The 15,579-nt window shown below is 39.8% G+C and overlaps 1 protein-coding gene across 2 annotated transcripts in view; it reads left to right on the top strand.

The window, feature by feature from the left end:
• LOC124619741 (derlin-1) overlaps positions 1-15,579 on the top strand; it is a 129,570-nt gene that overhangs the window by 85,335 nt on the left and 28,656 nt on the right. For both annotated transcript variants that reach the window (XM_047146313.1, XM_047146312.1), the window contains exon 5: positions 5,267-5,415. In XM_047146313.1, the coding sequence (XP_047002269.1) occupies positions 5,267-5,415 (149 nt within the window). The remainder of the gene's footprint in view (positions 1-5,266; positions 5,416-15,579) is intronic.

Raw genomic sequence — 15,579 nt, 5'->3', positions numbered from 1 at the left:
GATTCATGCCCAGCTGGTATGGTGGCTCAAGTCTCACAATTTACTAACAGCTGCACAATGTAGATTCTGAGCGCACCATTCAGCGGTTGACCATCTCGTCTATTTGTCCACCCACGTCATGAATGGTTTTCTGCTGAAATACCAAACTGTGGCTGTGTTTTTCGATTTGGAGAAAGCCTATGACACCTGCATGAGGACTGGTATCCTCCTTACTCTGTAAATGTGGGGATTCCATGGCCGCCTGCCGTGCTTCCTTCAGGAATTTTAAGACAGGTTTATTCAAGGTATGTGTGGGTTCTGCCTTACGGACACCTTTATTCAGAAAATAGTGTCATCATCTTTGTTATCGCCATTAAGTCTGTAGTGGCCTGTCTCCCGCCAGGCATCTTCGGTTCTCTTTTCGTTGACAATTTTGCCACTTATTGCAGTTCTCCACGGATGTGGCACATTCGGCATCTTCCTTGAAGTCGCGATCATCTTTACTCAAAACATTGGCAATGGCTTTCATTTTTCCACTGCAAAACTGTTTGCTTGAATTTCTGGTGGTGCAATTGGTCTCTTCCACCATCTTTACATCTTTGGCCTGTTGCTCTTCTGTTCGTTGAAACTATGAAATTCCTGTGGCTCACGCTCGATACAAAACTTAGTCCTCCCACATGTCTTGCCTGGCAGCTCGCTTTATGCAGTCCATCAATACCCTGTGTGCTCTCAATGATACTTCCTGGGGATCACATCAAACCACTCTCCTCCTTATGTATCGGTGTCTTGTTTGTTCGAAACTAGACTATTGGTGTTTCATTTATGCATCTGCATGTCTGTCCTCTTACACCATCTCAATACTATCCGCCATTGTGGTATCCATTAGCCCACTGGTGCCTTTTACAGTAGCCTGGTTGAGAGTCTGTATGCAGAAGCTACCGAACTACCATTGTCATTCCGCCATGACTTTCTCCTCAGCAGATGTGTGTGCCGTTTGTCTGCCATACGTGGCCACCCATCCTATGCCTCCCTCTTTGATGATTCCTTTGATTGCCAGTATGGGGCGTGTCCCTCTTCTCTGTTACCTCCTGGAGTTTGCTTTCGGATCTTACTTCAGCAGCTTAATTTCACTCTACTTGCAACTTTCCCAGTGGGTGTGAAACCTTCACCACCTTGACTTCATCCAGTGGCCCATGTTTATGTTGGTCTTCATTTGCTTCCTAAGGATGCAACTCCAGCCTCACTCTATCAACTTCAGTTTCACGACCTTCATGTAGAACTTCACGATCGGCTTCCAGTACACTGCTCAATATTTGTAGCAGAGCTCTTTGCCCTGTATCAGGCCATAGAGTACATCTGGCGACACGCTTTTCAGTTGTGTCACCTGCTCAGACTCTTAGTTCACTTCAAAGCCTGTGTGTGCTGTATACCATCCATCCCTTAGTGCATCAGGTCCAGGAAAGCTGTCAGTTGCTCACTCTTGGAACCTGTATTGCCTCTGCTTGTGGCAGCCAGGACCAGAGTGTTATAATATTGAATCTAACGATCTCGCGGCTGCAAAGTGTGCTCTGTAGCGGCTAATTGTATGATTCTCCCCATCTCCAGTTGCCCGTGTGCTCTATGTAGTAGGGAATATTGCCGGCCACTCAAAAATGCTGGAACATTTAAGATCAGTCAAAAATTTCTCCAAAGCTCTGGAGAAAGTGAGAATTTGCAGGATAGCATGTAGTGGAGGCATGAACCTGTGTACCACAAAAAAAGTAGAAAAAGAGTAGGGCAACTGTAAAAGAGGTGAAACAGATAGGCCTTCTGTCACAGAACATGTTTTGCAACTGGGATACCACCAGTTTAAATTTGATTAGACTCAGATCGTGACTTCCATCAGGAGATAACAGGTAATGGAGATTACTAAACATTACAAATTTTATCAAATGGAAGAGGATGTGAAATTGAGTGGTATCTTTATTCCTGTGCTAAAAAAGATGTATGCCTGTCTTCAAATATGGGGTGATAGACATAGCAGACTCAACAACAGCCAGTCACATGCCAGTTAGGATAAAATACAATGTCATGCCAGTATGAGAGAGCTCTTAGAAATGAAATGTTACTTAATTCAGCAGTTAGCCAGGTTAGGAATCAGCCTTTCACAGAAGCTACAACCCCCCTTGAAGGTGTTCTCCACAGATGCAGATGAAACAATGGGTTTCTTCAAGAAACCATGGCATAATAGCCCATAATGTTTTTTTAAGTGTAATATTTCCAGCCAAGAAAGTGCACATGTTACTGAAAAACTGTTGATACATACACAATTGTGGAAAAGTAGAGGCCTAGAGTAGGAAAATTAAAAGAACCTTTGGTGAAAGGAGAAACAGCTAAAAGGAGAAACAGCTATGCAAATATCAGGAGCTCAGGTGGCAAGCCAGTACTAAGCAAAGTAGGGAAGGCTGAAAGGTGCAAGGAATAAATATAATGGCTGTACAAAGGAAGTGAGATTGATGACAGTATTATAGGAAGGAAAGAGGAAGTAAATGAAGATGAGATTGGAGATATGAGACTGCGAGAATAATTTGACAGAGCTAAGTGAAAACAAGACACGTGGAGTAACAACATTCCTCAGACTTGCTAAAATCTTTGGGACAAAACTATTCCACCAGGTGTGCAAGATATGAGATAAAATAGTGTCAGCTTCTGGAAGAATGTAATACCAATTCCGAAGAAGATAGGAGTTAAGTCTGTTGCAGGATTATCAGTTTAATAAATCATAGTTACAAAATACAGACATGAATTATTTGCAGATGTATGGAAAGACGGTCAGAAGCTGACATCGGACAAGATCAGTTTGGATTCTGGGGAATTGTAACGACGTGTGAGGCGATACTGACAGTACAGCTCATCTTACAAGGGAACCTCCCCATCGCACCCCCCTCAGATTTAGTTATAATTTGGCACAGTGGATAGGCCTTGAAAACTGAACACAGATCAATCGAGAAAACAGGAAGAAGTTGTGTGGATCTATGGAAAAAAATTAGCAGAATATACAAACCGAGTAGTCCATGCGCAAGATAAGCAACATTAAGGACAATGTAAGCTCAGGAGCGCTGTGATCCCGTGGTTAGCGTGAGCAGATGCAGAACGAGAGGTCCTCGGTTCAGGTCATCCATCGAATGAAAAGTTTAATTTATTTTATTTATAATAATCACAAACTGGCAAGATAGAAGAATCTTTTTACCCATTCGCCACGTGTACAAGTTAGGTGGGTCGACAAAATATTCCTGTCATGTGACGCACATGCCGTCACCAGTGTCGTATAGAATATATTAGACGTGTTTTCCTGTGGAGGAATCGGTTGACCTATGACCTTGTGATCAAATGTTGTCGGTTCCCATTGGAGAGGCACGTCCTTTCATCTACTAATCACACGGTTTTGCGGTGCGGTCGCAAAACACAGACACTAAACTTATTACAGTGAACAGAGACGTCAATGAACGAACGGACAGATCATAACTTTGAGAAAATAAAATTTTCGCTCGAGGGAAGGCTTGAACCAAGAACCTCTCATTCGGCAGCTGCTCACGCTAACCACGACACCACGGCACTTCTGAGTTTACGCTGTCTACATCTACATCTACATCCATACTCCGCAAGCCACCTGATGTTGCCTATCTTGCGCATGGACTACTCAGTTTGTATATTTTGCTTATTTTTTTCATAGTTCCACACAACTTCTTCCTGTTTTCTTGATTGAACTGTGTTCAGTTTTTCAAAGCCTATCCACTGTGCCAACTTATAACTAAATCTGAGAGGGGTGCTATGTTAGAAGGCAAACTGAAGAAATAAAAATTTAAAATGGAAACTCCAAGCAGAAATACCAGCAGTGTAAGAAAAGAAAGATTGCTCCTTAGAACAAAAGAAGACATGAAAATTTGCAGACAGGCCTGTCAGCAATTTCACACGTCGTCTTTACAGTAGGTAGCAATCTCTTTCCCTACAGTGTTCAAACACAAATATAAAATTTATAGAATTGGCATATTTAGATAAAGCTTTTGAGAGTGTTGACTGGAATAGTCTTTTGGAATTCTGAAGCTAGCAGAGGTAAAATTCAGGAAGCAAAAGGTATTAACGACTTGTATAGAACCCACACTACAATGACAAGAGTAAAAGTGCGTGAATGGGAAGGATTGGTTGAGAAGAGTGAGTCAGGGTTTTAGGGTATCCCCAATGTTATTCAGTCTGTATATTGAGCAAACAATGAAGGAAACCAAGGAGTAATATGGAAAGGAAATTAAAAGTTCAGGGAGAAGAAATGAATTTTTGAGATTTGCCAGTGGCTGTGATTCTGTCAGAGAGAGCAAAGAGCAGTTGAACATCATGAAAGGTCACTTGGAAAGACGTTATAAGGTGAATATCAAAAAAGTAAAACTACAGTAAAGGAGTCTAGTAAAATTAAATTGGGTGATGTTGAGAAATAAGATAAGGACATCACACACTAAAAATATTACTTAATTTTGTTTGAGCAGCAAAACAACTGGCTCTTGTTTAAGTAGAGTGTATAAAAGTGCAGACTGGCAATACTAAGAAAAATTTTTCTGAAGTTGTTTGTCTATTGTGTAGAGGTCTAAGTGAATAAGAGAAAAGAGATCAGCAGGTGCCTTATCTGCAACCACAGCTCTTTTACCACATTTGTATCCATGAATATAAATAATCAATCTGCAGAAATCATGAGGTAGGATACTCACTGGACTGAATTTTCATCTGGTGAAGTTGGACCTCATACTTCACATTACGTAGACTACTAAGGAAGGAGGCCAATCATGACCGTTTCTTAATACAACAAAACTGTTTTAGTAAGTTTCATACCCTACAAATTTGTATCGGAATTTGTGGAATTAATTTTCTGAAAAACATTTTTGTAATATTGAGAAGTCAAAAATGTGTTAATACTCGTCATAACATTTTTATATGGTAAGTTGATCATCTAGTTTATCAAAATCACATAAATTCACCACAATTTTGTCAGTAGTGAAATCTTTTGTCTTAAAAAATTGTGGAAAATAAAGGCCGTAAATAATTAACAAAAATCTGGGAGTTGTGCACTGAGTAATGATGGGGGATCTTCCCCCCTAACCCTTTGAACTTTGGTCATCTCTACGATTTCCACAACTTCTTAATACATTATATTACCTATGCAAGTGTATAGTATCTGTTCCCTTGTATGTATTGTAGATTTCCTAGCAAATGTTTCTAAAAGTTTGATTGTTAATATAATGCTTCATAATTTCAATTCCAGCTCCTTATGGTTTCCATGGTCCTCAGTGTTCTGTATGTTTGGTGCCAGCTAAACAAAGATGTCATAGTCAGCTTTTGGTTTGGAACTCGCTTCAGAGCTACATATTTACCATGGGTCCTCTTTGCCTTTCATCTTATTATTTCTGGAGGGTAAGCACAATTAGCTATACAAAAAAGTTATTAGATTAAGAGAGAGTAGTAATATTAGTTATGACACAAAAAAGTAATCTGTTGCATTAGGACCTTAGCTGTTAGTAAATTGAAGCAGGAGTTCCTTGTAACTGAAACCAGCTTTCTTATTGTACCAAATGATAGCTGGCCACATTGAAGTGAGCCAGTGACTGAAAAGGGGTGCTTGCGCTTATAAGGAAGTGTTACAGCAGCTGGGGTGGATTCTGTTTTGTTCCTTGGTGAGAGGACTGGAATTAGAATGAGGTGTTTTCAACCTTGTGTGTCCAATTGAGGAGGTACGTGAGTGAGAAGTGGTGGTTCCAAGTTTTAGAAAGCTGACAGTGGTTGGGACAGTGGTGTGCTGATCTTGTGCCTTCCATACCACACCAGTGATGGCCCAGGGAGAGGATGATACGGCGGCTGGTTGACACCACCATCCTCGTGGCTCGGTTTTGGAGTCAGGATTTTTTTAGATGTGATTTCCTTTATCAAATTTCCTGCTTCAGTCAACCTATCTCTTTAATTAAGTTTTTCATTTTGCTTTAATTATATTTGCTTAGGTAATTACAATGGTGTAGATACTCATAAGGTAATTTTTTCTTTAATTCCAAAATTTTCTGTTGATTATTGTGTTGTGTATGTTCTAGAATGCATATGGAAGTATACTCCCATTCTAAACATTTAATAGTTATTGCAATACAAACCTGTAAAATGTGAGTGCATGTGCACCTTTGTGTGCAGAGAGAGAGAGAGAGAGAGAGAGAGAGAGAGAGAGAGAGAGAGAGAGAGAGAGAGAGAGAGAGACCTAGTGCAACATTCTGTGCCAGCTTGCTATGTTGCAGTTAACTGCTATATTAACTACTTTTTAAATTGTTTCTATTATATTTTGCATATCCATTATACTGAGATTTAAATTTCCTATCTCAGTGTGTATTCTCAAAGATTTTTGATGAAAACATTAAATTCACCTGTAGTGATAAACTTAATATTGCACAATTTAATTTTAGTAACTATGCATTACAACCAAACTGGCAAAGTAAGTAAAATAACAGTGAAATACGTTGACTTAAAACTGAATCCCCAAATTCTATAGTTCACTTGTGACAATGTTTGCATTTCCCTGACCTTGCATAATATGCAGTGGCCTCAAAATCATGGTGGTGGTGTTAAACCCAGTGGATTTGTAGGAACAGAAGCCATTAAAACTGTTCTGTGTGAAAAGTTAATGGCACTGATCAAATAGCTTAAGTGTCTCAGTACTGACAAGCTGACATACAGGATGTCGTTTGTCTGTGAGTGTCCATAAATTAGAAGCATTGAGTTGGCAGCAGGTGTGCACACACAGAAGAGAAAAGAAACTTGCTAGCTTTCTGAATCATTGTGATTTTTTTTTATATACCCCATCACCATGACTTACATAATTGGTCTATGCAAATAAGGAAGCAGAAAAAAATAAAGCTGTGCAAAATGTATGTGGGGACTTTAAAAATTCAACTTACGTTGACATAAGCATACCAGGGAGATTATTTCATACAGGATGTTGTTTACACATTAACAGACTGGGAAAAGCCTTTGTTAGTCACAAGATCTTGGATATCGTCCACGTGAAATGAAATGTGCAGCAAGGCTTTAAGCAAATTATATCTTTGAAAGGCAAAAGTTTGTGTGTGTGTGTGTGTGTGTGTGTGTGTGTGTGTGTGTGTAATTTAATTTGCAATGTGATGAAACAGTGTCAGTAATGGCCTCTAACAAGACCAAGAGCAGTGATGACTATGCTTTCTTAGGGTCAACAGTTCCAACTTACATAATTACAGTGTTTGTAATTCAGATTTGCCAGGTGCCAATGATGATAAAATATATACTCTGCAAGTCAATGCCTGTTTTATAAAAAATAAATTATTAGAATTGGAACATTGTTGTATCATTGTTAAGTTACTTAGAGAGAATATGTGGCTAGCCAGGCTGATAGAGTATTTGCAGATCACGTTCTGTTGTTTTTAACATTTTATCATAAGCAACCAACTTATTCTAATGAATTTAGTGTGGCATGAGTAGGAGCTGGAACAAATTGTTATTTATTGACAAGTCAAAGAATGCAAAGTAGGAATCTGTATATGAGTGTCAGACAGAAAAAAATGGTGTTGAAAATGATTTTTAATGACTTTTTTAAAAATATAGAGATTCATGGTTTTCATGTTCCCCATTAATAACAATTATCTCCTTTAGGAGATGTAAAAATACAAAAATTACCTGGTACACAAAAGGACTGGCAGAAATCGCTCATATGGTATTGAATATATAAAAATGAGCACAATTGAGGGATTTGGATTACAATGCTTACTTTAAAAGTAAAAAAAGTACTACAAAGCAAAGATCATACGGGCTAAAACAGCAGTATGTGAAAGGCACATAGAAGGTGCTCCAAATAACTACAAGGCAGGGTGGAAAGTCATCAGACCAGTGAATTCTTCCAACTGGGTCTGTCAAAACACTGCTTGATCAAGGAGAGTTAAATGACTACTTTGTCACATCAGTCAGAGAAATAGACAATATTAAAACCACAGTCATGTCTGCAAGGGATCTGCGTGATCCCCAGTTGCCTGAAAGGGCTTCGTTTCATTGTAATAAAATCATGCCTGATAACGTCCGTAAAACTATTTCCAAAGCATCTAATTCCAAAAGTATGGACTGTGGCTGGATGTCTAATTATGTTGTTAAACAAATAGATCACTTGATAAGCAAGCCACTAAGTTTTGTTCATAATAAATGTTGAGTATGTATTTTTTTCCAGGACTCACTTAAAATCTCAAAATCTATCCCCATTTTCAAAAAGGGTCATAAGCAAATCCCCCAGAGCTGTGAACCAGTTTATATTGTGCCAGTATTCTAAAAAATATTTGAATCACTCATGTACATTCAATTAACCCTGGAGCATATAAAGTACTGGATATTTAGGTTTTTGCTAGGCGACACTGCTTTTTCTCAGATTGTTGGCACACTAGCTATTCCTCTATTGTGGTCTCGGCTACCGACTGTTATAGTTAGTTTCACTCTGTCGCTTTCTGTTGCCTGTGGTTCCATGAATCTGTTGGCAGAATGCTATTGGTGTACAAAGTACCCCGCACGTCTGATCCTGTAAGTAAATACATAGTTGATATGTATGTTCAGACATGTGTAGATATTTATATCAGATCGGTAGTTTGAAAAAGCTAATTAGTTTGTTATTTATTCAGGGAAATGACACCAGAAGAAGTAGCCAAAATCCTGCAGGAGTTGTCAGATTATAAACTCTGCAGCAGTGGGATTGGGATGAGGAGGTGGAAGTAATTCAATAAAGTGAGCATGGCAGTGATTTTGAACAAGACACACTATCTATTACTAAAGGTGGCAATAGTGATTCAAAAGAAAAGTAAATGTGGAGTTTTTTATTGGAAGAGATAATGTTACCAAGTGGAGAAAAACTGAATACTTTACCCCCAGGATGTGATTTGATGGAAAGGACACATGAGCTGAAAGTGGAAAACGGACAAACTAGATGCCATTCATCCTTTCTTGCAGATGTTTGTTCTCAATTGCAGAAATTTGTACAACCTCGGGCCGTATGTGACTATTGATGAGAAATTCCGTGGGTGCTGCAATGTGATACAGAATATTCCCAATAAGCACGCAAAATATGGACTCAAGATCTTTCCTATGTCCAAATCAGAAACATTTTTACTTGTAATTCATGGATCTTTTACATATAGCTTGGAAGTATACTGGGGAAAACAAGAGGGTGGCCCATATCAGACCCCAAACAAGCCAAGCGAGATAATGATGCACCTGATTCCTGATGCCAGAGGTAGCAATAGGAACGTCACATTTACACCATTATTATTATTATTATTATTATTATTATTATTATTATTATTATTATTATTACATATCTGCTAAAGAAGCAGATCACTTGTATTGGTACACTGAAGGACAGAAGAGAGATACTTGGTTGAATTCCAGGAAGGCAAAAAGCAAGAAGTTGGGTCCTTACTTTTTGGATTTCAAAAAGACGTCATTCTCACATCATGTGTACCAAAGAAAAATGACTCGGATACATAAACTACCGAAACTTGACAATAAAACAAACAAACCTGGAATAATAATGTACTATAACTTGGCAAAAGGGGAGTTGACACCGTGAATCAATTATATAATTCTTACAATGTCCCATGTGTCAAGAGGCGATGGCAAATGGGTGTCTTTTACTCTCTTGTGAATGCACAAGAATCAAGGCACAGAGTTTGTATTCCTCAAATCTAAAATAACTTGCATCATGCAAGAACAACTTTCTTTTTAAGAATTTAGCAACGGCATTTATGGAGCCACATCAGACTGAAGGATCTAAAATAATGTGTTGGCCTCGTGACATTTCGGGATCCTTGATGAAATGGTGAGAAATCTTGGAAAAGAGAGACATACGTCCATCTACTTCTCAAGAATCAGCAACCAAGATTCTTGATGAAATGGTGAGAAACCTTGGAAAAGAGACATGTCCATCTACTTCTCAAGAATCAGCAAGCAAGAAATGTGGGCGGTGTGTGGTTTGTGGCTGAGCAGCAGGTGTGTGTGATATATGCAAAAAGTTTGTTTGTAAGAAATGTGACAGTTGTTTATGCTTGCAACAACTGTAATGCCTAAGTCGTTTCTTCAACTGTGGCTTATGTTTGTGAGGCTTAAATTGTAGGTGACATGTAAAAAAATGAAAAATAAAATAGGTAAACCTTAAGCGAAACATTTTCTATTAACTTTTCATGAAATATTTAAATTTCATCGTAAAAAAAGTTCAAATAATCAGTCAGGTTCAGAAAGAAATATAGAATTAAGATGCTCAGTAACATTAACATTATCCATAAAACGAACGTCATTTTCCCAAAGATTGAGATTTTGTTATGTAAATTGTGCACTGGGCTATAAAATACCCCACCTGTCTGCTTGACTAATGAAAATGTTGCATGCCTGATTAAGGGTTAAGCAATTATTTTGAAAAACATAACATCCTTACCAACGGTCAATACAAATTTCAGCCAGGTAAAAATACCACCTCAGCTGTTCTGGAAATTATTGATCAAGCTTTAACAGCTTTTGAAACTAAGAAACCAGTGTCATTTGCATTATGCAATCTAAGTGAAGCATTCGACTGCATTCCTTTTAACATATTGCTAACAAAATTAGAATATTATACTATATAAAAATCTAATTTAGCTGTAATTTCTTCCTACCTGAACAACAGAAGACAAATTGTCTCCATTAGAAATACACACTCTTCTTAGTAGAAATTGCTCCAGATGTATCACATGGCTCTGTCCTTGGCCCGTTTTTCATTGTGTATCACAGTTGGTTATCTGGTATGCTGATGATACGACTTTACTTTCTTTGCATCACGTCATCCCGACTCTGGATATGATTACACAGGAAACTCTTGACTCTGCTTTAAACTGGTTTGCTGCCAATAAACTTGTCTGTAATCCAGACAAAAACCAGAAGGGCTGCCTAAAAATATAGATAACAAATGTGTCAAACTCTTAGGAACATGTATTTATTCCAAACTCAGTTGGGAAGAACATACCAACAAGTCGGTAAAAAGATTTCGTGATTGTTCTACCTCATGTGGATATGGTCAGCAATAATCATCTCTGTATGACATATTTTGCACTCTGTCACGTATATCATATGGTCTACTCATACGGGGTCATTCTCCTCAAATCAGCAACATTAAAAAAATTGTGCATGTAATATGCAAGGCTGGGCCAAATCAGCACTGCCACTCTCTTTTTACTAGGCTTAGGGTAATAACAGTTGTGAATATGTAAGTCTGCACCCCTTGTCAAGAACAACATAAAAAAATTTGTTATTAGGAAAATAATTCACGAACATGACACTAGAAATAAGGCAAACGTTGACATCCCAAGTTGTACGTTACCAATAAAAGAAAACTCCCATAAAGTGAATACGCTAAAAATTTTTAAGAAGTTTCTTCTCACTGCTCTATCTTGCTATTCAAAAAATTAAAATTTAATTTATATGACTGGCTAACAAAAAATCTGTGTTATGATATCAGGGTTGCCACAATCCTGGAACTCAAGGAATATCAGGGAATTTCAAATGTGTCGGGGGAAGCATCAGGGAAATTTGAAAAAACGCTGGAAAAATCTTGTTTTTTATCCCAGTAGATGAAATGGTTTGGTTACTGAAATGTCATGCTGGCTGAACGCAGCGGAGTACGTGCGCCGCTTCATACTTCTCATTCTTACTGCTTCTCCTCTTCCTACCATAGCCCTCTGCTTACAGTCAGTGCTACCATCACTTCTTGCCACTAGCCTAGCAGCTGCCGACGAGAGGCAGGGAAGCATGAGGAGCGGTTTGTTTGGAACTGATTCTGAGAGATTGTTGGTGCAGTGGCTGGAGACAGCAGTCGTGTGTGTGTGTGTGTGTGTGTGTGTGTGTGTGCGTGCGTCTCTATAAAAAAAAAATTTTAAAAATCCTCAATCTCAAGGCGTGCTGCCGCTGATGGGATAGGTGGCTGTTGAGGTGGAACAGTCATTAGCAGGCAACCTCTAGGGAACCTGCGACACCTCAGTTGTATAAGGCTTACTCAGGCATGCAGGGCTCTGTCAGAGTGGACCCTTTATTTCCCTAGCTGCTCGTGGGACCAAGATGGAACCCTCGAAATCATCATCATCTCCTTCCAGCGGGAAGGTCACTGCCTGGGAGTATTCACACCCATTCATCCAAGAGAATGAGAGAGGTTAGTCCTCCTGATAATAAGAATACTTTGTCTGGTACCGCGTGCCGTGGAATTTGAATCCACGCCAGACGTCATGGACGTCGAAGACCCCCTAGAAGTCTCTGCACAATCGCGCCGTAAGCTGTGGCGGCACGCGCCTCCTGGCCCGCTTTTAGTGTGAGGGTGCCACAGTGGAACACGTGGTTCCAGCGGCCAGTAGCGGCACCCCTGATAGCGTACTTAAGCGCCTGCCTCTGTCAGCCAGTCAGTCTAATCTCGTGTACGTCTGTTGACACATCGCCTCGCCAGCTTACTTATTTGTTCTGTGTACGAGTGGACGTGTTTGTTAGGTTTCCTTGTGACTCCGTTGTTCAATCTTGTTGTTGTTCGATCTTGTTGTTGTTCGATCTTGTTGTTGTTGTTCGATCTTGTTGTTGTTGTTCGATCTTGTTGTTGTTGTTCGATCTTGTTGTTGTTGTTCGATCTTGTTGTTGTTGTTGTTCGATCTTGTTGTTGTTGTTGTTCGATCTTGTTGTTGTTGTTCGATCTTGTTGTTGTTGTTGTTGTTCGATCTTGTTGTTGTTGTTGTTGTTGTTCGATCTTGTTGTTGTTGTTGTTCGATCTTGTTGTTGTTGTTGTTCGATCTTGTTGTTGTTGTTGTTGTTGTTCGATCTTGTTGTTGTTGTTGTTGTTGTTGTTCGATCTTGTTGTTGTTGTTGTTGTTGTTCGATCTTGTTGTTGTTGTTGTTGTTGTTGTTCGATCTTGTTGTTGTTGTTCGATCTTGTTGTTGTTGTTCGATCTTGTTGTTGTTGTTCGATCTTGTTGTTGTTGTTCGATCTTGTTGTTGTTGTTCGATCTTGTTGTTGTTGTTCGATCTTGTTGTTGTTGTTCGATCTTGTTGTTGTTGTTCGATCTTGTTGTTGTTGTTCGATCTTGTTGTTGTTGTTCGATCTTGTTGTTGTTGTTGTTGTTGTTGTTCGATCTTGTTGTTGTTGTTGTTGTTGTTGTTCGATCTTGATGTCGCCGTTGGTTGTGTCCGTCCTCTCCTGTTGTGGTGTTGTTCGCAGGCCTCTCCGCGGGTCCTGCCGCTCTTTCAGTCATTTCAACCCCGCGACCGTCCCACTCTGTTACAACACTTTGGACTTCAGTCACAGGGCTCATGGAGTTATAAACAATAATGTGTTTTTGGTGACAAAGAGGAAGGAAGGGACATTTGAGAAAGTGTCGTCCTTCTATATCCGTAAGGGCCGGGGTAGGCCTTGCTGGCACTTTAAAATCTGTAAAAATGACTGTGTAATGTCTCACTTTTGGTCGAAACTAACAGGTCAAAGCAGGTGGAACTTGATAAGAAGTTGCAGAAACTCAGTGAATATTATATCATTGTTTAGATGCATGGTTCATGGTGTGGGTTCCTGTAGTCATGTCCTAGTTCATGAACCACGGGCAACGTATGAGTGGCCAAGTAAGTTGTCCCGACAGTCGGGATACCAGTTACTTTGGGATAAGGCTGGGCATCTTGGACATATTCTCAGTCGTGGTCACCTTTGTGCTCATACGGCAAAGACTACCAAATCCACCGGTTTGTCCCTCAGCCGTTAGGGGTAAAACCCAATGGGACTCGGGGCAAGTAAGGCTAGCAACCTGCTTCCCTGGTACTTTAAATATGATTCTGGCAACAATCAGAGCAAAATGCCTCGGACCTTTGGAGGTGACGGAGTCCCACCTCTAACTGACAAACCAGGGACTCCAAAGATACGACTTGGCAAACAAATGGTAATGAGATGGGGAGCTATTAATATCAATGGGGGCTACTCTGGGAAGAAGGTAGAACTGGCAGAGGCTGCAAGTACGATGGGGCTGGACGTTTTAGCTGTTAGTGACGTTCGGGTAAGGGGTGAGAAAGAAGAGGTAGTGGGAGAATACAAGGTCTACCTGTCAGGAGTCAAAGCAGGAATAGCACAATGGGGTGTAGGGCTTTACATCAGGAAAGAAATGGAACCCAGCGTAGTTGCAATAAGGTATGTAAACGAACGACTGATGTGGATAGATTTGACAGTGTCTAGCAAGAAAATTAGGATTGTGTCAGTATATTCGCATTGTGAAGGGACAGATCAAGATAAGATGGATAGTTTTTATGAGGCACTCAGTGATGTAGTTGTTAGAGTAAAGGACAAGGACAGTGTTCTGCTCATGGGTGATTTTAACGCCAGGATTGGAAATCGAACAGAAGGGTATGAAAAGGTTATGGGTAAATTTGGAGAGGATATGGAGGCCAACAGGAACGGGAAATAACTCTTGGATTTCTGTGCCAGTATGGGCTTAGTAATCACAAGCTCCTTTTTTAAACATAAGAACATTCACCGGTATACTTGGGAAGGCAGGGGAAACAGATCTGTCATTGACTATATAATAACAGATCAGGAATTCAGGAATGCTGTGAGGGACACACGTGTATTCAGGGGATTCTTTGATGACACTGATCATTATTTAATCTGCAGTGAAATTGGGATTGTGAGGCCGAAAGTGCAGGAGGCCAGGTCCATATGTAGGAGGATAAGAGTGGAGAAACTTCAGGATAAGGAAATCAGGCACAAGTACATAACAGCGATCTCAGAAAGGTACCAGTTAGTTGAATGTAGTCAATTACAGTCATTGGAAAAGGAATGGACAAGGTACAGGGACACAGTACTAGAAGTGGCTAAAGAATGTCTTGGAACAGTAGTGTGTCAAAGTAGAATGAAGCAAACAGCTTGGTGGAATGATACAGTCAAGACAGCCTGTAAAAGGAAAAAGAAGGCGTATTAAAAATGGCTACATACCAGAACCCAGGTAGACAGAGAAAGTTATGTTGAAGAAAGAAACAAAGCCAAACAGATAATTGCAGCATCCAAGAAGAAATCGTGGGAAGACTTTGGAAACAGGTTGGAGACTATGGGTCAAGCTGCTGGAAAACCATTCTGGAGTGTAATTAGCAGTCTTCAAAAGGGAGGTAAGAAGGTAATGACGAGTATTTTGGACAGGTCAGGAAAACTGCTGGTGAATCCTGTGGATGCCTTGGGCAGATGGAGGGAATATTTTGAAGAGTTGCTCAATGTAGGTGAAAATGCGATCAGTAATGTTTCAAATTTCGAGGTAGAATGGGATAGGAATGATGATGGAAATAGGATCACATTTGAGGAAGTGGAAAAAATGGTCAATAGATTGCAGTGCAATAAAGTGGCTGGGGTGGATGAAATTAATCCGGAACTCATCAAATACAGTGGAATGTCAGGTCTTAAATGGCTACACAGGATAATTGAAATGGCCTGGGAGTCGAGACAGGTTCCATCAGACTGGACAAAAGCAGTAATCACACCAATCTTTAAACATGGAAACAGAAAAG

This window comes from Schistocerca americana, chromosome 6 (genome assembly GCF_021461395.2).
Source record: "Schistocerca americana isolate TAMUIC-IGC-003095 chromosome 6, iqSchAmer2.1, whole genome shotgun sequence".
Classification (NCBI taxonomy): Eukaryota; Metazoa; Arthropoda; class Insecta; order Orthoptera; family Acrididae; genus Schistocerca; species Schistocerca americana.
The sequence above is the reverse complement of the archived record's forward strand: the minus strand, read 5'-3'. Positions and strand labels throughout refer to the sequence as shown.